Source organism: Lepus europaeus, chromosome X, assembly GCF_033115175.1.
Source record: "Lepus europaeus isolate LE1 chromosome X, mLepTim1.pri, whole genome shotgun sequence".
Taxonomy (NCBI): Eukaryota; Metazoa; Chordata; class Mammalia; order Lagomorpha; family Leporidae; genus Lepus; species Lepus europaeus.
Genome location: NC_084850.1, coordinates 272,416 through 298,957, shown reverse-complemented (window position 1 = coordinate 298,957; position 26,542 = coordinate 272,416). Strand labels below are relative to the sequence as shown.

The 26,542-nt window shown below is 54.0% G+C and overlaps 3 protein-coding genes across 8 annotated transcripts; all 3 read right to left on the bottom strand.

Annotated features, from left to right (window-relative positions):
* Nucleotides 1-4,136: 4,136 nt before the first annotated feature.
* LAGE3 (L antigen family member 3) lies at nt 4,137-5,351 on the bottom strand. Its single transcript, XM_062183571.1, has 3 exons — nt 5,128-5,351; nt 4,728-4,856; nt 4,137-4,446 (listed from the first exon to the last, which is right to left on the bottom strand). The coding sequence occupies exons 1-3, from the start codon at nt 5,334-5,336 to the stop codon at nt 4,332-4,334; spliced, it is 453 nt and encodes a 150-aa protein (XP_062039555.1). The 5' UTR covers nt 5,337-5,351; the 3' UTR covers nt 4,137-4,331.
* An 11,465-nt stretch (nt 5,352-16,816) lies between these two features.
* Nucleotides 16,817-19,607, bottom strand: UBL4A (ubiquitin like 4A). Its single transcript, XM_062184151.1, has 4 exons — nt 19,485-19,607; nt 19,178-19,283; nt 18,752-18,960; nt 16,817-18,629 (listed from the first exon to the last, which is right to left on the bottom strand). The coding sequence occupies exons 1-4, from the start codon at nt 19,530-19,532 to the stop codon at nt 18,519-18,521; spliced, it is 474 nt and encodes a 157-aa protein (XP_062040135.1). The 5' UTR covers nt 19,533-19,607; the 3' UTR covers nt 16,817-18,518.
* Nucleotides 19,608-20,244: 637 nt separating this feature from the next.
* Nucleotides 20,245-25,534, bottom strand: SLC10A3 (solute carrier family 10 member 3). Of its 6 annotated transcripts, none has more exons than XM_062184010.1 (3): nt 24,072-25,534; nt 23,269-23,652; nt 20,245-22,070 (listed from the first exon to the last, which is right to left on the bottom strand). In XM_062184010.1, the coding sequence occupies exon 3, from the start codon at nt 21,933-21,935 to the stop codon at nt 20,547-20,549; it is 1,389 nt and encodes a 462-aa protein (XP_062039994.1). In that variant the 5' UTR covers nt 21,936-22,070; nt 23,269-23,652; nt 24,072-25,534; the 3' UTR covers nt 20,245-20,546. The 6 variants fall into 6 exon arrangements, with proteins under 6 accessions (XP_062039994.1, XP_062039996.1, XP_062039993.1 ...); XM_062184012.1 differs by having other exon boundaries at nt 23,269-23,635; XM_062184009.1 differs by lacking the exon at nt 24,072-25,534 and adding an exon at nt 23,902-23,985.
* Between the last annotated feature and the right edge of the window lie 1,008 nt (nt 25,535-26,542).

The window sequence follows — 26,542 nt, the reverse complement described above, 5'->3', positions numbered from 1 at the left end:
CACCCGGGAGTCCAGACATCCCCAGCACGCAAGGAAAAAAGCCCAAAGCCTGACAGGCGCTCCAAAACCAGCAGGCACACAGAGAAGCCGGGAAACCCCACCCTTGACGGGGGCACAGAGCACTGAAAGTCAGCCAGGCTGCAAAGGAAGAGGCCCAACTGCCGGTACACGGAGACAGCGTCCTGCTCACCTGCGGAGAACATGCGACCGCAGCCACAAAAGAGCAGGCAAACTGGGATTTTTCATTTTGACAGGAAACAGACATAGCAGTGACTTAAGTAGCATGGGGCCAGCGCTGTGGCATAGTGGGTTAAGCCACTGCCTGTGACGCTGCCATCCCAAATTGGTGCCACTTGGACTCCCAGCCGCTCTACTTCCAACACAGCACCCTGCTAATGCTCCTAGGAAAGCAGCAGAAGATGGCCTAAATGCTTGAGCCCCTGCACCTGCATGGGAGACCTGGGGAAGTTCCTTACTCCTGGCTTCAGCCTGGCCCAGCCTTGGTCATTGTGGCTGTTTGGGGAGTGAACCAGCAGATGAAGACCTCTGTCTCTCTCTCTCTCTCTCTCTCTCTCTCTCTCTCTCTCTCTCTGTGTGTGTGTGTGTGTAACTCTGCCTTTCAAACAAATATCTTTAAAATATTTAAAAATAAAATAGGAGCCGATGTTATGGTATAGTGGGTAAAGCTGCCACCTGCAACACCAGCAGCACATAGGGGTGCCACTTTGAGACTCCGCTGCTCCACTTCTGATCTAGGTCTGCCAATGTCCTTGGGAAAGCAGCAGAAGATGGCCCAAGTGCTTCAGCCCCTGCCACCCACACGGGAGACACAGAAGCTCCTGGCTTTGGACCAGCCCAGCTCTGGCTGTTGTGGCCATATGGGGAGTGAACCAGTGGATGGAAGATCTCCTTCTCTGTAAACTCTTTCAAATAATAAATATTAAATTACTCCCCAGATGGCTGCAATGGCCAAAGCTGGGCCAATCTGAGGCCAAGAAGCAGGAGATGCTTCTGGGTCTTCCATGGGGATGCAGGGACCCAAGCACTTGGGCCATCTTCTGCTGCTTTTCCAGGCAAATTTGCAGAGAGCTGGATTGGAAGTGGGGCAATCGGGACTTAAACCAGCACCCACATGGGATACCGGCATCACAGGCGGTGCTTTAGCTGCTACAACACAGCGCCAGTCCCCAACACATCTCCTATGCGCTGGTTCACTCCCTAAATGCCTGCAATAGCCAGGCTGGCCCTGGCTGAAGACAAGAGGTAGGGATTCCATCAGGTCTCCCATGTGGGTGGCAAGGACCCAAGCACTTGAGCCATCATCTGCTGCCTCCCAGAATGCTTTAGACAGAATCTGGATTGGAAGCAGAGTAGCTGGGATTCGAACTGGCACTTTTATAAGGGATGAGGTGTCCCAAGCATTAGCTTAACCTGCTACACTAGTGTCTATGCTAGTCCATGCTTCTTATCCAGCTCCCTGCTCTGAAGCATCTGGCAGGCAGCAGAAAATGACCCAAGTGCTTGGGTTCCTGCCATCTTTGTGGGAGACCCAGATAGAGTTCCTGGCTTTTTTTTTTTAAAGATTTATTTACTTATTTATTTGAAAGGCAGAGTTACAGAGAGGCAGAGGCAGAAGAGAGGTCTTCCATCTGCTGGTTCACTCCCCAGATGGCTGCAACAGCCAGAGCTGTGCTGATCCAAGGACTTGGGCCATCTACTGCTTTCCTCAGCCATAGGCAGAGAGCTGGATTGAAAGTAGAGCAGCCAGGACCCAAGCCAGCGCCCATATGAGATGCCGGCACTGCAGGCTGTGGCTTTACCCACTAAGCCACAGCGCTGGCCCTGGCTTTTTCTTTTTTTTTTTTTTTTTTAACGCCACAGAGCCGGCCCTCGGCTCCTGGTTTTGGCCTACCCAGCCCTGACTGTTGCAGGCATTTGGGGAGTGAACCAGTGCATGGGAGGTCTGTCTCTCTTTCAAATAAATGTTTAAAAAAACATGGACAAGGTATTAAATTTGTATATATATATATAGGAAGAAACATGGTACATGTAGGGGTGTATTAGTCAGTTTTGTGTTGCCATAACAGAATACCTGAGCCTAGGTACTTTTATAAAGGAAATACATTTATTTTCTTCAGTCTTAGAGGCTGCAAGTTCAAGACTGGTCTCCTGCTAAGGTACACCATGGGAGAGTGTACAATGGCAACATTGGGAAGAGACTCAGGGGAAGTGCAAGGTTCCTATAACAATCTGCCCTCTCCAGCACTAATCTCTCCAACTTACTCTACTCCCATTGGGCCTCACCTGTTCAAGGATCCACCCCCTCTTGGCATCACCCACAGCGGACCTCTGAGGGACAAACTACATCTAAACCATGGCTTAGGCTTGGTACTATCCATGGTTTCAGGAATCCACCATGGGAAACATACAACTCATTGATAAAGGGGTTCTACTGCATTTAACTCATTTCTATCTCTTGGAATCTACGCTAAGAAAACTATCATACATGCAAAGACATAGACAAAAATTCTACTGAATCAACACAGCAGGGAAAAAAGTTGGCAACAATTGAAATGTGCAACTTAAAAAAAATTGTATTTATATATTTTGAGGGGAAAAGAGAGAAAAATCTTCTATCTCTTGGTTCACCTTCCAAAGGCTGACAACAACTGAGGCTGGGCCAGGGCAAAGCCAGGAGCCAGGAACTTAATCTGTCTCCCACACAGCTGGCAGGGACTCAAGTTTGAGCCATCAACTGCTGCTTCCCAGGGTGTACAGTAGCAGGAAGCTGAAATCAGAAGTGGAGCCAAGGACTTGCATCCAGGTACTCTGATATGGGATGCAGACATATCAACTGCTGGGTCAAATGCCTATTCCTGTAACACCTTTTATGTATGTATCAATTAATGTTCTTGAAGAATTCTAAGAAAAACATTCATGTAGACTTTATTTTTTTAAAAGATTGATTTACTTGAAAGAGTTACAGGGGTTGGTGCTATAGTATAGCGGGTTAAGCCTCCACCTGTGGCACTGGCATCCCATAGGGGCGCTGGTTTGAGTCCTGGCTGCTCCACTTCCAATCCAGCTCTCTGCTGTGACCTGGGAAAGTAGTGCAAGATAGCCCAAGTGCTTGGGCTCCTGTACCCATGTAGGCTCCTGATCGGCCCAGTTTCACTGTTGCAGCTGTCTGGGGACAGAACCAGCAGATGGAAGACCTTTCTGTCTCTCTCTCTGTAATTCTGTCTCTCAAATAAATAAATCTTTAAATAAAAAAGAGTTATGGGGCGGGGGGGGGGGAATCAGAATCTTCCATCCGATGGTTCATTACCCCACTGGCCACAACAGACAGGGCTGGGTCAGACCAAAGCCAGGAGCCAGGAGCTTCTTCCAGGTCTCCCACATGGGTGCAGGGGCCCAAGGACTTGGGTCATCTTCCACTGCTCTCCCAGTATTTTAGTAATGAGCTGGATCGGAAGTGGAGCAAGTAGGACTTGAACCAGTGCCCATTTGGGATGCCGGCATTGCAGGCGGGTGGCTTCACCCACTACACCACAGCATTGGCCCCTCATGCTGACTTTTAAAGATATCAGGAAAAGCTTAATGCTAAACTTGTAAAACTTTATACATATTACCGTTGCATATTTGCTATATAAGTACAGGTCTAAAAGTAAGAAAATATTCAAAAACATTGACAGCAAATGCTGAATGGTAAGGCCCAATTGTTTATTTTCCTGTTCTATTTCTTAAATTGTCTACAATTAAATTTTATCCTTAAGATTTATTTAGTTGAACAAGTGACACAGAGAAAGGTGTGATGGTTCGCCACACAAACAGACCAGACTGAAGCCAGGAACCTGGAACTCTATCTGGGTTTCACACAGGGTGGTAGGGGCCCAAGGATTTGGACCATGTTATGCTGCTTTTCCAGGGGCACTGGCAGGAAGGTGGATGGGAAGTAGAGCAGCTGGGACTCAAATTGGTACTTATATGGGATGCCAGCAACGTAGGTGGCAGCTTAACCCACTGTCCCTCAACACCAGCCCCAACTTGTATTTCTTAAACATGTGAATCTCGTTTCTTCCACTGCAACTCCAGGACAATGGCAAGGATATTTGTAGGTGAAAAGGATATGAAACTGGGAAGAGGTCAGTTTTATTTTCTGTGGTAGCAAACATTTAAGCACTGGTGAAAACAAATAGATCTTGAGCACCCAGAACCCAATGCAGGCAAGCCATTAGGCCCCATCCTGCTTCCGACATGATCGCCCTAGGGAGACACATTTTCTAAGAGGGGAGCAAGGTAACAACTGGGCCCCTTTACCCAGTCCAGTCTTAGCGGGCAATGGGAGGCCCAAAGCGCTGCAGGGTCCGCACCACCAAGGAAAGCTGCTCAAGAAAGTTGATGATGGAAACTCGGAGGAGGCGAGGATCTTTAGCTGTCCAGCGGCTAAAAGGGAAGGAACAAGAAAATCAAGTCAGGGACAGTAGCTGCCCACATTCCTTGCTGTAGCCCTCAGGCATTCATTGCAGCAGATCTTTGGAAGCCCCGGTATTACAGAGTCTCTCAGGCAGTGTCCCAGACCTGCTCCTTAGACTTCCCCTGGAGTGCCTCCAGGTTTCCCAGACTACCTCTTGGTGGAGAATGGCCACATCACCTGCTGCCTTCCCCTCACCGCCTCCCCCTACCCCGCTCTTGCCACCCCACCCACGGCCCCTTGTAGCATTTACACAGCCAGGACGGTGCCGGTCACTGCGAGGTCCTTTCCAATCGCTTCTGGGTGAGGCTCAGCATCTGGAGCCAGGGACTCACAGGCGATTTCTGCCTCCAGACGGGTGGGAAAAGGCACACTGAGGGTACTGGTGGAGGTTTGGTAAAGGCACCATTGGAAGCGACTTCGCCTGTGTCTGTTTCCCTTGCTCTTCTGACGGCTTCCACGACCTCTCTCGGGCGCCCCCCACTGGTTAACGCTTTAATCCCACAGCCATCCGGGCCGGCTCCGATTACCCTGCTCTTCTTTCCGTGCTACCGGTCCTCCCACTCGCCCTTCCCTCCAGCTGTTCCAGGCTACCCTGCCCCCACCACGGGCAGCTCCACCCCGTCCCCCACTATGCCCCTCAGGCAGGATACAAGGAGTGTGGTCGCATTCCCGGGTTTGCGGCTGCTGTCGCGGCGTCTCCGCCCGGAATGGCAGCGTGCGGTGCCTGCGCGACTTCTCGAGTTCCACCGGCTGCAGCAGCTTCTGTGTCGGTACCATCAGGAAAGTCGCGGCCACGCCGTCCACGCTGGGTGTGAGCGCCGCCCGCCACGCTGCCTGCGCCTGCGTCCGCAGCCTGCATGGCTGCCGCTGCCCCGCCTTCAACCCCACCCTCAGGGCGCTACGCCACCGCCCGCCATCTCCAGGAGCTTCGTAGATTGCCCGCCCTCCTGAAGCTCCGCCCCTCGCGCACGACCACGTCCACGCGCGCCTGCGCAAACACACCTTTGACGAGGCTGCCGGGACGCCCCTTGAGTTCCCGCGATAGTGGCCCAACGTGGGGGCTTTTGGAGACCCTGGCAGCATCAGAAACACTGAGGTTGCTCTGCAAGTGTGCCGCTTCACTCGTGATTCGATGCTAGCGTGCTAGTCGGAGCATACCTCCAGTGAAGCAGGCAGATGCGTGGTCGGTTCCCGACAACACATTGCTGCTGGTACCCACAGGCCCTGGAGAAACTGAGCTGCAATATATATTTTTTTAAGATTTATTTATTTTGGGGCCAATGCCATGGCTCACTTGGTTAATCCTCCGCCTGCGGCGCCGGCATCCCATATGGGCACCAGGTTCTAGTCCTGGCTGCTCCTCTTCCAGTCCAGCTCTCTGCTGTGGCCCGGGAAGGCAGTGGAGGATGGCCCAAGTGCTTGGGCCCTGCACCCCATGGGAGACCAGGAGAAGCACCTGGCTCCTGGCTTCGGATCCGCGCAGTACCGGCCGTAGCGGCCATTTGGGGGGTGAACTAACAGAGGGAAGACCTTCTCTCTCTCACTCACTGTCTAACTCTGCCTGTCAAATAAATAAATAAAACATTTATTTAGTTGAAAGAGAAAGAGGTCTTCCATCCACTGGTTCACCAATTGCTCGCAACGGCCAGAGCTGCACCGATCCAAAGCCAGGAGCCAAGGAGCCAGGAGCTTCTTCCGGGTCTCCCATATGGGTACAGGGGCCCAAGGACCTGGGCCATCTTCTACTGCTTTCCCAGGCCACAGCAGAGAGCTGGATTAAAAGAGGAGCAGCCAGTTCATAGCGTTGCTGGCTATGGCCTTACCTGCTAAACTACAACGCCAGCTTGGCTCTAGATTTTTTTTCTGTCGCTGAAGTTTGCCAAATGTATCATAGTTCCATTGTATCAGTTCGTTCTGTTAGGTAACAAGATAGATCTCAGACTGTGTGTGTGAGACTGTTAGGTAGCAAGGGAGAGATTAGCTATGTGTGTGAAGAGGGCCTAAGGAAAACAAAGCCCCGGTGGAAAGCAATGTAGCAGCCTGGGACGTGCACTTTGTTAGCAGTCCTGCATTTTTTTGCACGACAAAGCCCTGTCCACACCCCAGTCACTTTATAGGCGGCCCCAGCCTTGCCCTCCAAATAGGCACCCCAGGAGAGCCCTCTGCCTGGCGCTAAGCCGGCTGCTCAGTCTGATAACATTGGGTAATAAAGCTTTGGGAGGGCTTTCATCCATTTCATACCCAGCAAAGTCCTTGTCCAGGGAAGAGAAACAGAGGGAAGAACTGGACCCCAGTCCCTCAGAAGGCCCAGTCTCGGTGCAGACTGGGCTCTCAGCTCAGCTCTTTTTTTTTTTTTTAATTTTTGACAGGCAGAGTGGACAGTGAGAGAGACAGAGAGAAAGGTCTTCCTTTTGCCATTGGTTCACCCTCCAATGGCCGCCGCGGTAGCGCGCTGCGGCCGGCGCACCGCGCTGATCCGATGGCAGGAGCCAGGTACTAATCCTGGTCTCCCATGGGGTGCAGGGCCCAAGGACTTGCATCCTCCACTGCACTCCCTGGCCACAGCAGAGAGCTGGCCTGGAAGAGGGGCAACCGGGACAGGATCGGTGCCCCGACCGGGACTAGAACCCGGTGTGCCGGCGCCGCAAGGCGGAGAATTAGCCTAGTGAGCCGCGGCGCCAGCCATCAGCTCAGCTCTTGGTCCTTTGGCGCTTGGCCCATCAGGAATGTTCTCGCCACTGAGCCTTGCCCTCCCCTTCTGAATGACTGGACACTCGCTCAGATGCCCAGTTCTGACACATGCCCTGCCTTGCTGACTACTCTCTCTCACATCTGACTTCTCTTTTGCGTGAAGGCAAGAACTTCCATTCCACACAACTCTGCTAACAAGAGGGGCCAGAGAAAATGGGAATTTTGGTGCGGATGAATGAGAAAAAATGTAGATGCCAGCCTTGGAAGCAGTCCAACATTTGCACATTGCATTACCTTGTTGGTGGACCCAGCCCTCCCCCAGCTTGAGGGCAGCTTGAGGGTGTTTTTCCCACCTCCAGCCAAGAGGGCTATTAAGGTCCAATCACACTGTGCTGATGAAGGTCTGGGAGGAATTTCAGGAATTCCACGCCCAGGAAGCCCTCCTGGCAGCCTTATCCCACAGAGGGGGAAGGAGAAGCAGAGGGCCTGTATCCAGAAACACTGCAGCCTGGGCACTTAGCGGATGATGGCTCAGGTCCTCGGGCCCCTGCTACCCGTGTGGGAGACCAGGATGGAGTTTGAGCCCGTCCAGTGGGACTGGGGGCACGTACGCCCCTCAGATATAGGTAGAATGTCTCTAGACTGACCGGCATCCCCCCCCCCCAATAGCTTCTTTGCGCATGTGTGACCTTGTAGCTTTCCATCACACCTGGGGGGGAGGGGCAATCCTGCACCCAGAGCCGGCAGAGGAGGGGGCAGAGCCTTTAGAGGGAGTCAGGCTGCTTCCAGGAGCCCCCCCCCCCCCCCCCCCCGCTATCTCCATGAGCCCTAAGCCAATCAACATACAGTATGTGAAACCACCTCCCATCTGATAGGCACCTCCAATCAAATAAAAGTATTTGCTTCTTTGCATACTGTTTCCTGTTTTTTAATTCTACACTAAAGGGAGGAAAAGAACCTATGAAACTAACCCCAGCAACCGCTCTCCCCTCCACTAGTAGCAAAGTTCCAGGTTCCTGACTTTTGCCTGACCCAGACCTGGCTGTGGCAGCCTTTTGGGGAGTGAAGCAGTCAATGGAAGATGTCTCTCTCTCTCCCTCCCTCCCTCCCTTTCTCTCTGTAACTCTGCCTTTCAAATAAATAAATAAATCTTTTTTTTCTCAAGATTTAGTCCTTTATTTGAAAGGCAGAATTACAGAGAGAGAAGGAGAGATAGAAAGGTCTTCCACCTGCTGGTTCACTCCCCCCAAACAACTGCAACAGTCAGGTCCAGGCCAGGCCAAAGTCAGGAGCCAGGTCTCCCACGTGGGTGCAGGGACCCAAGTACTGGACCATCTTCCACTGCTTTCCCAGGTGCGTTAGCCGGAAGCTGGATCAGAAGTGCAACAGCTGGGACTCAAACTGGCTCCCAAATGAGATGCCAATGCTGTTAGGAAAATGGCGCAGTTTTATCTATGGCACAATCTACATACACCCTGACACCATCCTAGGCTCTAGCTCCAGCCGCCATTGCTGGAAGCCAGGTGGCCACATGGCCCAACCACCGGTGTCAAGCTCCACCCCATCCTAATTCGCTGCTCCTGCTTCCCTGTCTGCCCTCCTGAACACGTGGCTCTCTTGGCTCCTCTGCTCTCCTCTCCTCCCCTCGCCTCCTCGCCTCCTCTCGTCTCTCCTGCTCGCTCTCTCTTCTCTCCTCGCTAGCTCCTCTCTTTGTCTCTCTCTCTTATACTCTCCTTCTCTCCCTTTTTCCCTCTTTGCCCCTCCCCTCCAGCCTGCTGGGTTTCCCCAATAAACCCGTTCCCTTGCTCCGGTGTTTGGTGTGTTTTGTGACGGCCTAACAAGTGTCACAAGCGGCAGCTTAACCCACTCTGCCACAACTTTGGCCCTTCTGCGGGTTTTTAAAAAAGATTTATTTATTTGGAAGACAAGAGTGAGCACACGAGAGAGATCTTTTATCTGCTGGTTTATTCCCCAAATGCCCACAATAGCCAGGGCTCGGTCAGGCAGAAGCCAGGAGTCGAGAAGTCAATGCAAGTCTCCTACATAGGTGGCAGGGACCCGAGCACTTGGGAATCCTCTGCTGCCTTCCCAGTCCCCTTCGACAGCTTTATGACTGATGATCCCGTGCAGTTACCTTCCACAGCCTGCTCTCCACAGGCTTGAAACTTGAGTTTTCAAGTTCTAGTAAAAATCACATCAGATGACATTCTTGCTTAAACACCAAAACAATCCAGACTTGCTGCTGTGGCTTAGAAAAGCCCATGTGAGCTGGATCCCGGCTCCTTTTATGCCTCTCACCTCTGCTTCCTGCCCTTCATTCTCTGCAGCTCACCGGGCCTGACCCGCACCCAGCCCTGTGTATGTATTCTGTGAGGCTCTGCCCCCAGCGTTTCCCATGGATGACTCCTCACCATAGGGAACTTGGTTTCAATGTCACCTCCCAGAGGCCTTCGGATCACTAGGATAACCCAGTACCCTCACGCACTCTTCAGCATTTGCTGATTTCACTTTGCTGCATGCTATTCCGAATCATCTTGTTCAGTGCTGGATCTCCAGTACTTAGTAGATACAGTAGCCAGTTTGTTGCTTGTTGAATGCAACAAAATAAGGAAGTACAAGCCTTGATGTGCTTGAAGTGTGTCTGCACTCTGCAATCCTACATGTGAGAGCTACTTCACAAACACCAAGCAATTGCAACATAAATGCTAATAGAAACTATTGGACACATTTGTATATTCACATCCATCAGCAGGAGCCTGGAAAAATAAAATATATTATGTTCACACAGTAGTCTTATGCAGCAATCAAATAAAAATGAAAATCTTGAGGCCAGCGCTATGGTGTAGTGGGCTAAGCCTCCGCCTGCAATGCCAGCATCCCATAAGGGCACTGGTTCGAGTCCTGGCTGCTCCACTTCCCATCCAGCTCTCTGCTATGGCCTGGGAAAGCAGTAGAAGATGGTTCAACTCCTTGGGCCCCTATACCCGCATGGGAGACCCGGAAGAAGCTCCTGCTTCTTGCTTTGGACCAGCACAGCTCTGGCCATTGTGGCCATCTGGGGAGTGAATCAGCAGATGGTAGACCTCTCTCTCTCTCTCTCCCCTCCACCTTCTGCCTCTCTGTAACCTTGCCTTTCAAATAAATAAATAAAAGAATATATATAAATAAAATATAATATATAAATATATAAAATTCTTTATAAAGAGTAAAAAGAATGAAAATCTCTAATGACAAATGAAAGGATTTCGGGTATATTGTCATGTAACAAAAAGTGCAGTGGACACATACCCTCACCCCCCTTACACACACATAACACACACTCGCAGATACATATGCTTATTGAAAAACAAATCAGGGGGCTGGCTCTGTGTCACAGTGGGTAAAGCCGCCGCCTGCAGTGCCAGCATCCCATATGGGCTCTGGTTCAAATCCCGGCTACTCTACTTTGATCCAATTCTCTGCTATGGTTTGAGAAAGCTGTAGAAGATGATCCAAGCCCTTGGGCCCCTGCACCCACGTGGGAGACCTGGAAGAAGCTCCTGGCTTCAGATCCACCCACCTCAGGCCATTGTGGCCATTTGGGGAGTAAACCAGCAGATAGAAGACACTCTGTCTCTCTGCCTCTGCCTCTCTGTAACTTTTACTTTCAAGTAAAATAAATAAATATTAAAAAAAGAGAAAAAAAAACCAGATATAGGAAGGATAAACCAGAAACCAATTAAAATAGTCATCTATAGGGGTTGAGATTTGTATGCAATTTCTTTAAGATTATTTTTTGAAAGGCAGAGTTAGATAAAGGAGACACACACACACACACACACACAGAGAGAGAGAGAGAGAGAGAGAGAGAATCTTCCATCCACTGGCTAACTCCCTAAATGGCTGCAGCAACCAGGGCTGGGGCCAGACCAAATCCAGGAGCCTAGAAGTCCATCTGCATCTCCCAGGTGGGTGCAGGGTCCCAAGGATTTGGGTCATCTTCTACTGCTTTCCCAGGCGGATTAGCAGGGAGTAGCCAGGAATTGAACTGGTGCCCATATATGATATAGGCATTGTAGGCGGAAGCTTAATAATCTGCTGGGCCACAGCGCTGGCTGCTGTATGGAATTTCTTGGACTATGCCTTTTTATGTAGTTTTGATTTTAAACCATATCTACTTTTTGCTGTTTAAAAAATAAAAGAATGAAAAAAATCAGGTGCTATAATTATCTTTTAAGTCTTGTTCTCACTGTATTCCTCTGTGGGATATAGTCTAAGGATAATGAGAACTGGCTTTGCTCTTAGCATGTTTGCTGTTGATAATGCTAGTGATGAGTGTGAAGCTATTTTGGGTGTACTTTAAGACAGACTCTATCCGCTACAGCAAAGGAGCAAATATTTCAATGTTGTTAGAAATGAGAATTTTCACTGTGGAAGGGGGGAAGGAGAGAAAGAACTGTGATGATGGAATGGAATTGGAGGTTTAAGTGTGAACTTGTGATTTCTTAAAATATTTCCTGGGGCTGGTGCTATGGCATAGTAGGATAAGACTCTGCCTGAGGCGCCAGCATCCCTTATGGGCACCGGTTCGTGTCCTGGCTGCTCCATTTCTGATCCAGCTCCCTGCTCATGGCCTGGGAAAGCAGTGGAAGATGGCCCAAGTGCTTGAGCCCCTGCACCCACCTGGGAGACTGGAAGAAATTCCTGGCTCATGGCTTTGCATCGGCCCAGTTCCAGCTGTTGTGGCCATTTGGGGAGTGAACCAGTGGATGGAAAACCTTTCTGTCTGTAACTCTACTTCTAAAATAAATAAACAAGTAAATAGAATCTTCCTAAGAATTTCCTAACTCTGTCTGTGCATTGAGAGAATCTAAAAGCTGGGGGCTGATGTTGTGGTACAGAGGGTCAAGATGCTGCCTGCAGGGCTGGTGCTGTGGCGCAGTGGGTTAAAGCTCTGGCCTACAATGCCAGCATCCCATATGGGCACCGGTTTGAGTCCTGGCTGGTCCACTTCCAATCCAGCTCCCTGCTGATGCACCTGGGAAAACAGTGGAAGATGGCCCAAGTGTTTGTACTCTTGCACCTGTGTGGGAAAACCAGAAGAAGCTCCTGGCCCCTGGCTTCAGATCGGCTCAGCTCTGGTTGCTGTGACATTTGGGGAGTGAACCAGCGGATGGAAGACCTCTCTCTCTCTCTCTCTCTCTCTCTCTCTCTCTGCCACTCTGTCTTTCAAATAAATAAAATCAATCTCTTTTGCTTTTTTGAAGATGCTGCCCACAACACCCATATCCCATGAGAGCTGGTTCCAGTCCTGGAAGCTCCTCTTCTGATCCAGCTCCCTGCTAATGTGCCTGGAAAAGCAGCAGAAAATGGCCCAAGTACTTGGGCTCCTGCCACCCAAGTGGGAGACCTGGATGAAGCTCCTGGCTCCTGGCTTTGGCCTGGCCCTGCCCTGGCCATTGCAGCCATTTGGAGAGTAAACCAGCAGATGAAAGATCTATTTATCCCTCTCTTTCCCTTTCAAATAAATAAATCTTTTTTTTTTATTTGACAGGTGGAGTTATGGACAGTGAGAGAGAGAGAGAGAGAGAAAGGTCTTCCTTCCATTGGTTCACTCTCCAAATGGCCACTACGGCCAGTGCTGTGCCGATCCAAAGCCAGGAACCAGGTGCTTCTTCCTGGTCTCCCACGTGGTGCAGGAGCCCAAGCACTTGGGCCATCCTCCACTGCCCTCCCGGGCCACAGCAGAGAGCTGGATCGGAAGAGGAGCAGCCAGGACTAGAACCGGCGCCCATACAGGATGCCAGCGCCGCAGGCGGAGGATTAACCAAGTGAGCCATGGCGTCAGCCCCTCAAATAAATAAATCTTTTTAAAAAGATAAGGAAAGAATCTAAAAGCAGTGGCACCTTATGCTGTTGTTTAAATATCACCTGGCCCCTGAACTCCTACAGAAGTTTAAATCCCAAAGGCTTGCATTAATGGTACCAACAGGGCAGAAACTCAATCCAATTTGCATAGTGATTAGACTGGATTAAGTTGCTGGGGTTGGAGCCCCATAATCAAATCCATAGTGGCTTTCAAGAGAGACAAACACATTCCCTGTCTGTCACCATGTGGCGCTCTGCATGGCCTCTGGATTCTGCCAGCAAGAAGCCCATCACTGGATGAGGCTTTATCTTGCAGCTTTAGAACTGGGAGCCAAAGTGAACCTCTTTTCCTTGTAAAGTTGGTCTGCTCGGGTATTGTGTTATAGTCATGATAAGCTGCCATACATCCCAGTAACAGTGAACATATCCTATGTGCAGATCTTGCTTTGTAAATACCATTTCCCGCTAAGAGGAGCTAGGTTCTTTGAAGAAATGGCTGGTTCTTGGGCTGCAGCAGGAAGAAGCACAAGATGAGCCCGGAGCACCTTGTAGTGCCAATAAGTAAGGGTTTGACTACAAAACAGAAAGACGGGGCACGCATTGGCAGAGCAGCTGAATCACCATTTGGGACGCCAGCATCCCATGTCAGAGCGCCTGCTTTCACTCTCAGTTACCCACGCCACTTCTGATGCAGCTATCTGCTAACGCGCACCCTGGGAGGCAGCAGATAACGGCTCAAGTACTTGTGTCCTTGCCACCGACATGGGAAACTGGCCCAGACTGAGTTCCCAGCTCTTGGCTTCAGCCTAGCCCAGCTTTGGCTGTTGGGAACATTTGAGGAGAGAACCAGCATGTGGAAGATCGATCTCTCTCTGTCTGCCTTTTGAAAAAAATTTTAAAAAAATTAGAAATAAAGAAAAACAGAAGGATGGATAGTCCATGGCAAAACAACACAGGAACCAGCCTGAAAGAATAAGCATTAGAACAACTTGAGCATTCAAAAAGATAGTAGACTGTTTGGACAGGAGCAGAAGCAGGGAGTGAGTATGAGGGATGGTTCTCTTGTGCTGGCAATGTTCTGTATTGTGAACTGTGTGCATGGCTGTGCTCACTTTGCAAATCTACTGAGCTGTACACATGATTTATGCACATGACTCTATGCATAGTCCAGTGGAAAATTAGGCCAAAAATGACAATCTTGGATTCTCAGTTGTTGAGTAAACAGATGAGTTTGTGATCGAGAACAGAGTAAAAGGAATGCTCTTTATACTGAAGTGACAACAAAGCAGTGTAGAAAGCAAGCCCAGAAAATCACCATTTTGCAATCACCAATAAACTGATTAAGTTCCCAACTTTTTTTTTTTTTGACAGATTTAGACAGAGAGAGAGAGAGAGAGAGAGAGAGAGAGAGAGAGAGAGAGAAAGGTCTTCCTTTGCATTGGTTCATTCCCCAAATGGCTGCTATGGCTGGCGTGTTGTGGCCGGCGCACTGTGCTGATCTGAAGCCAGGAGCCAGGTGCTTCCTCCTGGTCTCCCATGCGGGTGCAGGGCCCAAGCACTTGGGCCATCCTCCACTGCCTTCCCGGGCCACAGCAGAGAGCTGGACTGGAAGAAGAGCAGCCGGGACAGAATCTGGCACCCCAACTGGGACTAGAACCTGGGGTGCCAGTGCCGCAGGCAGAGGATTAGCCAAGTGAGCCGCAGCACCAGCCCCCAATTTTTAATAACTGGTTGAGGCACAGGTCACCAGCAGATGGTGAGACCATCATAAAGGCTGTCAGGGAGCAGAATATTCATGAAATCTCCAAGCATTAGGCACTTCCCTAGTGAATTAGGAAGGGAAAACAGCTTTGCAAGAGGCCGTCTGGTGGCCAGCACCTTACATCCCCAGCAGGGAGCAGCCTGATGCCATCAGGAGGGATGTGGGCAGGGAGGACACAGCATCAAGGCTCAGGGCTCTGAAAGACTGTTGGTGTCTGATTACCTGTGGAGAAGGGTGAGTGGGAGACAGAGCATGCCTCCCACACCCCACCGTCCTAGCTACTGCTTTCTCTGCTGGCCGCACCTCGCCCAGGCAACCTGCTGGAGCTAGTGAGGCCACGCTGGATGCCTGCAAGGTGCCAGCCAATGGTGAGCACATAGACTCCATGGGCCCTGCCACAGTGCACACCCTGCATGCCTTGCAGGCTGCCAGGACACTTGGTTTGGAGAGGCTGCTCATCTGGGCCTTCTGAGATCAGACTTTGTTGCTGGGGATTCCAGGACTGTCCCAGGGACCCTCCCCAAGGGCTCTGCATGGGGCAGGGGGTGCCATCTCCAGAGGTAGATATGTGACCTGCAGCGGCAGGTGCCTGCCATAACCATGCCAGCCTTTCATGGAGGATCTCAGTATTTGGGGGCTGCAGGTGTGCATGGCTACCCCAGACTCTGGGAAGGGAAGTCTGTGGCTTCGGGCTATGCCAGCTTTCTGCCTTCGCTTCCCATGGCACCTCCCTGGCCTGCTGAACGCCAGCGACACCAATAACAGCTGTGCTCTTTTCACACCCACTCCCACCCCACCCCCGAGCCCCAACAACACAGGCTTCTTGGAACGAGAGGGTCCTGGTCAGCACCACTGCCTCCTCATCTTCTTCGGATCCTTTCCCCTCAGCATCACCAGTGGCCCCATGGTTACTAGTTCTGCCCTCGCTGCACCTTTGGGTGGAAGGTTGGGGGCACTGCAGCCTCCACATCTCCAGCTGTTGAAGATCCTCAGTACTCATCCTGTCCCCTCTTTTCATGCCACTCTCGGGGAAAACAGCTCATCTAACCTCACGGCTTCTAGGACCTCCTGCCTGCAGATGACTGCTGGACACAGCTTGTCATCAGGGCTTCGGAACTGGGCTACACCCGGATTCAAGTGCTGACTCTTCATTTCCCAGCCGATGGCAGCTACGTGAGGCTGAGATGAGACAACTCTGCATAGGAAGGACTTGGAACCGTGCGATGTTATTTACCAAGTGGTGCCTCGGTTCCTTTTAGCTTTTTTCCGATCAGTGAGTTTTCTGATCAGTTGCATCAGTGAGGCCCTGGCAACCACCCTGAAGAGTCCTCACGCCTCCATGGCTGTGTCCAACCCCACGTCCCCTCTGAGCTCTCCCCACCCATGTTCAACCACCCAGCAGATGGCCACCACCTAGCTTTTCCAAAGGTGACAAAACCACATCCGGCCACTCTTCCCCACGCTCCCCCTGGAGGAAGGAGGACCCCCCTCTTGGTCCCCCCTCCACAGGCAGCCACTCACCACACTTGCCGACCATATAGACAGTGCATCGGGAAAGCTGTCTCCTCCCTGGCCCAGCTGAGTCCCTGAACACCTGACATGCAACCTGTCACCCTCCAAGCGGGAAGGCACCGGCATAACGAACTCAAGAACCTTTTCGTGAGTCTCTCGTTGTCTGTTTGGGGGCAGCGAGTTCCTGTCAGAGGTACAAACGCTGAAAACACACACCACGGTGCCTGGCATGGCTACAAGCCTCAGAAAATGCTTCCCCTTGCATGAGCTCCCTCCCTCCAGCCCTTCCTCTTTCACTACCTGCAAAGTGGTCGGCATCTTTCCGATGCACGAGTGCTCCCAGCAGCGGACAGCTGCTGTTTGTAGCCACCATTCTGCTCTCCTCCACAACCTCCTCCTCCCTCTTGTGGCCCATCTGTGTCCACGGAACCGGCTCCATGTCCAGCCCCAGGGGCAGCCTGATAGGATGCTAACCCTCACCCAAGATTGCACCCCCACCAAAAGATTGGACGCACCATCCAGTTCTGACCAATGAGATGACAGTGTTTATTTGCTGGGGACATCTGAGACAGAAGCTGCAGGAGAAGGTGCTCCTCGGTGTGGGCTGCGAACCAGGGCTTCCATGGAAGTAGCAGGCAGCCATCTTTCAGTCCTTGGAGGTAGCGGCCTGAGACGAAGCAGATAGCGGGAAACGCAGAGGGAGGCAAGAAGAAACTCGGTAGTTGGGGAAACTACTCAGCCACGGCCAGTACTTCTGGGCTTTTCAGTTTCAGAAGCCAGCAAGTTTCCATAACTGACAGAACCAATTCCCTTCAATATTAAACCAATTATCGGAAACCCAAAGCCGTCTAGCTATCATGGTTCCTTTTGGTGCAAACGAAGTTTCCTGACTCAAAGTAAATGAGAGCAGTGCTAAGTTTATCCTCTGAGTGACCGGACCATAATTCTAAATGCAGCCCTGTGGCTTGAGACCCCCAGAGGTTTTTGGCTGCTCTTCAAAGCGTTCTCCCGTCAGGCCTCTGTCCATTCTTCCAGCCTGGGGACCTAGTGTCAGCCCCATGAGGCCCGGGCAGGTGGGCCTCAGGCCCGGAAGGCAGGTGCAGCCCTGTGCACGCTGAGCGCCATTCCTGTGTGGTTCCCTTCCAGCCTCCACTGTCCCAGGGGTCCTCCCCCAGGGAGCAGGTGCTCAGATGCCCTGCAGTGCATCCGGGCAGGGTGAAAGAGGAGCTAGTGCCACCAGCACACACCTCTGTCCCCTCCCCAGCAACCTGAGTTTTCCTCTCTGGCAGGGAGGGCCACGCAAAGTGAAAGCCTTGGCACCCCAGTGAGGGGGGAAGCATCTATTTACCTTCCAGGCTGTGGGCGACTCCTAACTGACACTGCCTTGCTAAGTCACATGTCAGCTCCCAATGGGCGTGAATGACCCACTTCCAGAAGGAGTTGAACAGACAGCATGCCCCAAAGAAGAGCTGTGTCACCAAGGCCTAGGACACCACATCTCGGGCCACTGTGTCATTTTTGGCTTCAGTTTGTTTATTGAACACAAGGAGAGGAGCACTACAGAGACTCCTGCCCCGGGCTGGGGTAAGGATGAAGGAACTGGATTCAGGTTGGAGGGCTGGCCCTCACTGTACAGAGTCGATGGCTGGGGAACCGAAATGGCAGCGTGCCTTGCCCAAGGTGACACCACCAAGCTTGGGTAACTTTGCATCTCCCAGGCTCCCAACCTGCCTTTCCTTCGTCAAGAGCAGCTGAGGGAGCCCAGGGCTGCCTGCCCCTTGGCGTCCTGTGAAGGTGAGGTCCTGTGAAGGTGAGCCGAGGGCTCTGCTGGACCCAGCAGGGCTCCAGGGTAGCAGGACTGGGCGGCAGGGGCCAGGCTTGGGAAGGCCTCATTGAAAAGCTGATTCTCAGTGGGCTAAGTGTGAAATGCCACAGCCCGTGCTTCCAAACAGCCCCTTTCTCCTCACAGTGAGGCACCGCTGGAAGCTGGCTGGACTGCGATTCCGGCTCCCCACTTCATCGCTAGGGGCCTCCACTGTGCTGTCTCACCTCTTCTGCAGGGTGTGGGAGCGAGCCCAGGCCGAGTACTTTGAGTAGTGCCTAGCACCTAGCAAGAGCCAGGTCCATGGTAGCTACTATTATCATGAGCCAGACTGCAACATGAGAACACATTTAATGCGACATGCAGCTGTGGCCCGGCCTCTGGGTCCTCCCCACGGTCCACGAATGCTATTTGGAAAGGCCCTTCTCCATAGCCTCAGTCCCTTCAGGGTGCAGGAAGCGGCTGGCCAAGCGCTCGATGTCATCCAGGGTCAAGCGGCTCAGGGACCTCTCATAATCCTGAGGAGAGAAGGCCAGGAGGGCTCAGGGGGTGCCAGTGGGGGAGGGGGCACTGTGACAGAGGCGCCTAGGGGCTGGGAGCAGCTGGGACTGGAGCGCAAGTCCAGGGCTACCCTTCTCACCCTCTGTAGTTGTTCCAGGACCCTGCTGGCATCGGCTGCGCTGAAGTGGCGGGCCAGGACTTTGGAGATCAGATGCCAGACGGGCGGGGGTGGTGAGTCGGCCAGTCTCCGAGCAGTGCCCTCCGCCAGTAACACCTTCTCCAGAGGTTTGACCACTAGGTTCAGCTTGGAATTGGGCCCGATGCTGTAATCCGACAGTCGTTTCCCATCTGCCAAAGAAAGACCGGTGGGGTTTCTTACCCACGGCTGTAGCGGTGGCGGGGGGAACCAACGACGTAGCATCTGGCTCTGGTGGATTCAGCCACCTCTGCGAAGGCCAAGCTGTACTTGGCAGGGGCGTCAGCGCGCTGCTACCCGGGCTCGGCCTGCACATCCGTCCCCCAACTTCCTGCGGGGATCCCTGGGCGTCTCCTCTCCCTGGTTTACCTGCCAGGGCCTTGCCCTTGAACAGCAGCCTTTGCTGGCGCACGGGGACGTTCAGCTTCTCGGAGACCAGCTGCTTAAGCGTGGACACCTGCTCGTCCTCCGGCACCTGAGCGGGCCGAGGGGAGGAGGCAGGGGTTGAGTCCGCTACCCAGGGCGTCAGAGCCCTCGCGTCCCCCTCCTGAGCGCAGCTCTCCCGGCCTCCCCGACCTGGCTGGCCCGCCCGTCCCATTCCCGCCCTCGGCCCTGTTCCAAGAGGGCGTGAATGCGCAAGCCAGGCACAGTGGTCCGGGCCTGGTCGTGACCCTACCTGCAGGCTGCACTCGCGGCCCTGGAGCGCCTTCACAGTCAGCTGCATGGCGGCCACGGCGGCGTCCACTAGGGCCGGCGCGCACCCCTACGGCCCCCCACCGCGCGCTGCCGCCCCGGGCGCGCGCCGGAACCGCCCGCCGCCGCCGGAAGCGGCGCGGGGCGCGCCCACCGCCCGCGCGACCTGGCCCCGCCCCCAGGGTGCGCCTCGCCCCACCTCCCGGTCCCGCCTCCAGCTCGCGCCTGGTCACCCGTGACACACTCTAGCCCCTCCCGTGCCGCCTCGGGCCCGCGCCCCAGGAGGAGGGGTCGCCTTGGGGTCCCGCCTAGCAACACAGGGGAAACGCCCAGGCTGACGGATTCTGCCCCCAGCCCCCAACCCCGCCCCGCTGGCCAAGGCACGGGACGGGAAAGCAGCCCAGGGTCAGACTTCCAGAACAGGGAGGAGAAACGAGTTGGGACAGGTTTGCTTCATCTGGGAACACAGGCTAGGGAAAAGGACGGGCCAGGAGGTGCACTCGCCCCCGCGGAGATCCAGGCCCGCCCTCAATTGCCAGCCTGCTGGTGGAGCAGGTCGATGCAAACCCTGATTCTCTGTTTCTCAGCGAGTCCAAGCATGACCCAGTGCTGCCAAGCTTGCCCCACTGCCTGATGTCTTTTTGTCTCCTTGTCTGTAGTCTAGCTGCAAAAAACCCATCGGTGCCTCGCAGCAGGCAGGGGAACCAGCCAGGCCCACTTCTCAGAGGTAGGGGACACATGGTGCGGTGTCACCCAAGTCGGCCCTCCTCCCTGGCCCACAGCTACCCAGGTCCCAAAGGATAAAGATTGGAAGGGACCCAGGCTTGTTTCTCTCTTTTATTGAAATATATTTTCTGGGCAGTGCCCATCTACCTAATTCAGCATGGCCTCTTTGGCACTGAAAGCTGGAGAATAAAAAAATCAGTAAAAAAAATAAGCCTGGATTTTTCAGAGTGCATAGTGCATGAGAACTAAAGGCCTTTGGTACACAAGAACAGTGGGGATGGTGGAGTACAGGGGCTGAACAAAGCTTGACCCAGGAGCCTCAAGTCACCGAGGACAGGCTGCTGTAGATGAAGTGGCCAATGACCAAGGCTAACATCTCGGAGGTGCCACTCAGCGCCACGATAAAGGGGGCCTGGGAGGCATAGTCGGCTTGCAGGCGGCGGAGGGACAGCTGCAGCATGGCCAGGGCCAGCAGGCTGTTTTGCACCCCTACCTCAATGCTGACTGTCCGCCGCTGGGCCACCGGCAGCTTCATACATGTGGCCAGGCAGTAGCCCACCAAGAGGCCAACCAGCGGCACTGTGAGGCCCACCAGTACAATGGGTAGCCTGACACCTGCCAAGATGAAGACCCCCATGCGATAGGCCAGGAAGAGGCCCCCCAGCAGCAGCACAAAGCTGAAGGGCTTGATGACCTGCAGCAGCAGCTGGGAGAACTTGGGGAGCTTGGACTTGATCACCACACCTGCTGCTATGGGGATGGCGATGAACAGCAGGGTACCCAGGATCTTGGACATGGGCACATGGAGTGTTTCATGGATGCTGAGCAGGTGGCTGTAGATGGCTGAGGACAGCGGCAGGAAACCAGTGGCGGCCACCGTCGATATGAAAGTCATGGAGATGGCCAAGGTGACATCGCCTCCGAGAAGGAGGCTGAAGAGGTAGCTTCCCCCACCGCCAGGAGATGAGCAGGTGATGATGAGGCCCAGAGCCAGGGCCTTGGGCAGCATGAAGACTTTGGCCATCAGGAACGCGTAGAAGGGCATGACCAGAAACTGGCCCAGGAGGCCCAGCAGCACGGGCTGGGGGCTCTGCATGAGCCCCTTCAGAACCTCCAGTTCCACTTTGCAGCCAAATGAACACTTGTTCACGAAGATAAGAGGCAAGAGCAGGTAGAGTATTGGGTTCTCTGAGAAGTGAGCCTGCTCAGCGCCGAGCGTGGCCGGGGCATCTTCAGCAGGTGAGACCTTGATGCAGAAATCTCTCCGCTCCTCAATCAGTGTGGGGGGTGCCTTGTGCGGGTCCACAAGCTGAATGTGGAGTGGGGCCAGCCCGGCCAGGCCAGAGTGGATGCTTACCACAAAGCCACCCCCACTGCCCCAGTTAATGGCACTCACATTCTTGATGGTCAGCACCTCTGTGTCCAGGGATGTGACCCGCAGTGTGGGGCCAAGCCCTGTCCCATTGGCCTGGCCCGGGTACTGGCTCGAGATCACAATGATGCCCTCGCTCTCCTCAGGGAACTCGAACTCCATCACGGAGCCATCCCCAATGCTCAGGTAGCGGCCCTCGGTCAGTGGCATGGTGTGGCCCAGGGCTGTGCTGCCACGGGCACCCCATAGCAGGCCAGTGAGCAGCAGGACAGCTCTGAGCAGGTCTAGGGAGCCAGGCCAATGCTGGCAGCCACCTCTGCCCCTCCTTAATAGCATGGCTCTTCCTGGAGGACAGTGTGCCCAGGCCCTTGGCGGCTTAGGAGGGCATCCCTGCCAGTGCCACTGCGTTGTCTTGAGGAGGGTCCATGGGCTGGTCCTGGTCCTGTGCTGCCCTTATTGGCAGAGCTCTCCCTGGGGACAGAAAGGACACAGAAAGGAGGCTGGTGAGGATGAGTAGGCGGGAGCCTAGGAGCCCAGGGATCTAGAAGTGCATGTGACAGAAGACTGGGCAGGGCCCCTTGCCCCAAGTTTGGCCGTGGAAAGCCAGTGACTAGTGCTGGCCCTTGAGTGCCATTTGGCTGTCCCCTCTGCCACCAAAATTGCCTCTTCTAAAGGGGTCACTTACACATAGGCGTTCCCATGCAGCTGCCTGAGTTTGCCCATCACAGTGACCCTGCAGTGATGTGCTAACACCAAGGGATTTGGGAGCGCCATCCCCACTGGCTTCGGGATGCCACTACAGTGGGGCTGCGGGATACCACAGTGGGGGGCAGCAAGGAGAACTGCTGGATGAGAACAAAAGGTGCTAACGGGGAAGAGAGACTTGAGCCAGCCCCAGGAGGCCTTTAGAGAGCACACCTGGGGGTTTTGGTGTCATTTGGCAGGTGCAAGATGGTTGGCGAAGCTGTGTGAACAGTGGGTGGCCTTTGCGCCACAGGCCCCGGGGGTGGATGTTTGCCCCCAACACAAGGTTGGGAACAGTGCTGCTCTGGTTCCCTACAGTGATGACATGGAGGTCCTGGGGGGTGGCGAGCAGGAAGGAGCAGCAGGAGTGAGTCAGGTCAAAGCACATGGCCACTGCAGTAGGAGGGCTTTTCCTCCTGTCAGAGCGCCAGAGAAATGGCTGCTCCCAGATTTCAAGTGCCTAGGCCTTGTGTGTTACACAGGAGAGTCTCTGCTTGGGCTCCAGGGCCTTGCCTCCCGCCTCATATGTGGCCCTGCAGGGCCTTACACGCCCAGCGGGACTGCCAGCATTTCTAGGGTGCGGGTGCCTTGGATAAAGGAGGAGGTTCACCTCTTCCCGCTTTTCAATTCGGGCAGCCATCAGCCTCCTGTCTCATCATGTGCTAGAAGTGGGGCGACCAGGCTGAGGATACAGGAGTTTACATCACTCCTGTCAGGTGCCTCATGCCCTGTAATGTCCCGATTTTGGAAGAAGCCCCTGCCTCTCCACAGCCGATCAGTCGCAGCCACCATTGGCCTTGGCCCTTCCTCACCTGAGACCGGGGTAGAGGGCAGGTTAAGCAGGGGGCTTATCCTTTGGAGAATTTCCCCCGTCCCTAACCCAGGATGACATGGCCTCTGCTGGCTTGCCGTTTGGGTCACTTACCCTGGAGGCCTGATCCAGCCTGGTGTCTCACTGCTGAAGAGGGAGCCAGGGAAACCGGAGTGGGGTAGAAGCAAAGTGGAGGGAGAAAGATGAAGGCACCAGGACTGAAGCCACCAAGGTGGTGTGAACCAGTTCAGAAGGGAGAGACTAAGGACCATCCACCCCATAACCAATCTTTCCAGAGGGGCTGGCGGCTTTGAGTCCCAGCGGCGGTGTGGCTGAGATCCCTCACCATGTCTGCCTGAGGGGCCTGAAGAGTTTGAGCAGATGTATCCCAAGGCAGAAGAGGGAATTCCGGCCCCGATGCTTTTTCCACACAAGCCGGCCGACTGTTCGGGCTTAGGGTAACTGCCGGAGTCTGGAAGATCTGAGGTAGGGCAGGAGCTGGGGGTGGGAAGGGAGAGCGGGTCGCCGTCCTGCCGCTGGCAAGCTGGCGACCCGGCCGGGCGCTCTCGGGGTCGGGAGGCTCCCTCGCGTCACTCCCGGGCCCTGTAGCCGTGCCGGGCCTCTCGACGCGCGGCGGCCCTCCCCTGCCGAGCCCGGCCGAGCTGGACGCCCGAGCGGGCGATCGCGATGCGGGGCCAGGGCCAGAGGCCACCTCCCGCCTGCCCCTTCCCGGCCACAGGTTCTCACCTGCCGCCGCGGCCGCGAAGCCTGAGACCAGAGCCTGCCGGGGCCGGCCGAAACCCGCGAGCTTGGCCCGCCGGGGCACCGCCCCACTCGCCGAGGCCCCGCCCATTCCCGCCTCGCGCGGGTCCCGCCCCGCGCGTCAGGGCTCCTCCCTCTCGCGGCGGCCTCCTCACCTCCGGTGGCCGCGTCGGGTTCAGAGCGGAAGTGACGTTTCTGGGAACCAGGAGCCGCGGCGGGCGTGCCGGGAGGCGGCTTCTTGAGCCGTGGTTGGTGAGGCGCGGCCTCAGTGTAGCCACACAGCCGTGGCTGAGGGTCAAACCTGTGCTCACTGCCGGCTTGATTCCCTTCCGAGAGAGGGCCCCGAACACTCCCGACTACGCTGTGACCTCTGGGGACAGTGAGACACTCGGCCAGCCGCCAGGGCTGGGATGCCCACGGGCTGCCGCTAGGGACGGGAGCCTGCGTGCGTTAGGGTTCTGGGCACGCTCTTGGTTAGGGTCGAGTTCCCACGGCTTTGGTGAGATTGACTCAGCGCCTATTTCCATACTGTTCAGCATTAAGTGCATTCGCCCCTCGTTCACAGCGGCTTGGCGCCACCAGTACGGTCTGGAGGCTTTGCAGAAATGAAATGGAAAGCGGAGGGGGCGGTGCAGAGAGGTGTCGAGACAGTAAAAATGCAGGGTTAAACGGGATTTGGATGTTCTCCAGAGTTGTGGGGCAACACGCTCCGTCTACACTTCTCTGGAAAAACCTCCCGTTTCGCTGTGATGGGGATGCCTGGCGGGCGCCCATAGTACTACTTAATTTTTCAACAATCATAATCGTCAATCGTCAATTTATGTTCACATGTTTTTTTTTTTTTTTTTTTTAACCTGCGCTGCGCTGCGGGGCGGGGAGATGGGTGTCTTAACTGCATGACGGGATCTGGGTTTCATTTGCTGGCGCCAGTGCCTAACTCCAACTTCTGACTATTGCAGACACTGCGAGGCAGCGATGATGGGGCAATTGTCTGGGTTCCTGCCACCCTCAGGGAGGACTTCTCTCCTGTCCACTCTCCTCCCCTCCTCGGGCCTCAGGTTAAAAAAAGAAAAAAAGGAGCACTTAACAGCTAGCACAGGTGAGAGGGCCGAGTTTGGGGTAAAACTGAGCGCAGGGAGAAGGGTGTGTCAGCTGCAAGAGCCAGCGAAGGAAAACCTAAAAGATGTGTCCTTGCAGGAAATCTGAATTTGCGTGTTCCAACTGCCTCTCCTCTTGGGCCTGCCTGAGGGTCCAGTGAAATGCACCTGGAAGGACCAGGCCACTTGAAAGCCACCGATCTGTTGGGTGCCAGAGTCAGTCAATGACATCAGCCTTCCCTAAAAGGGCACAGTGGGCTGGAGGCATGTCGGACATGAGGAATTCCTTGGCTTTGTCTGCAGAAAAAAGGGAAAAAATTAAAAGCGAGATAATGTTCATAGTTCGTTTGGGAGATTAATAATTTATCTCAGAAGAGAATGAGTAAGGGCGGCACAGACTAGCCATGCAGAGGGAAGGCATAAAAGAGAAGTCATGTGGACTAAGAGAACAGATAGAACCAATAATAGCAACAGCTTGGATAACACAGATGCACTTCAGCTCAGAACCCTGATGTCGGGCAGGCGAAAGTTAACGGCTGCTCCTATTCGCCCCTGCAAATGCTGAATGGGACGTGGGTATCCCAAGAGGTGTCTTAATGGCTGTGCCAAATGCCCACCCCTAAACTTGTCATTCCACTTTCCATGAATTTTGTGAAGTAGCTTCATATTATTATTGCCCCCCATGTAAGTGAGACAGGATGTTGGGAAATGCAAACGCGGAGAACAGCAGAGCCCAGCGTCCTGACCCGGGTACTGGAGTTGAAATCACCTGAAGGCTTTGGGGTAGGAACAATCTATCTGACCCCTCCTCTTTTTGCTTATGCTACTTTGGGTTTGGATTCTGGCCCTGGTAACTGAAGACGATGTCCTAACTGCAAAAGGGTAGGTGTGGCACAGGGGTGGTGGGGCGGAGCTGCGGATAAAGCCACTTGCTGCTTTCATCTGGGATGGTGGCGACCCTCAGCACCGGCACACCCCCACGGTGGCTGGGCCTGGGCCAGTGGCTCACTCCTGTGTCCCTAGCATACAGCACAATGCGTGGCCTGATGTAAGCACCTGATAAATGCATGCTGGGTGAACAAGAGAACTGAATGACCCAAGGGAGGAAGGTCAGGCCATCACAGGCATTGTCTGAGAGGCACAGGGAAGTCCATGCCACTCCCAGGCTTGGGGTGTTCTGGGAAGTGGCATCACTTTGGGGCAAGCTACGAATGTGGACTTCTGGCTCCTTTTCTCCGGTCTCTAGGACCTTGACTGTTCTGTGTAAGAGGGATTGTGGCAGTACCTACAGCTAGCGTTGTTTGAGGACTGTGTAGGAAACCTGTGCCTAACTGAACTATTGATGGGAGAACCCAGTTATTTGCTTCAGCATGTGGGGGCTGTGGTGGGTACAGGTGAGTGCCACGGAAGCTGCATGACGAGCACATTGGAACCATTCTACTTTTGGAAATGTTTCAAATTTCCCATAAGGAGAGGTTTAAAAAATGAATGCAGGCCGGCGCCGTGGCTCAACAGGCTAATCCTCTGCC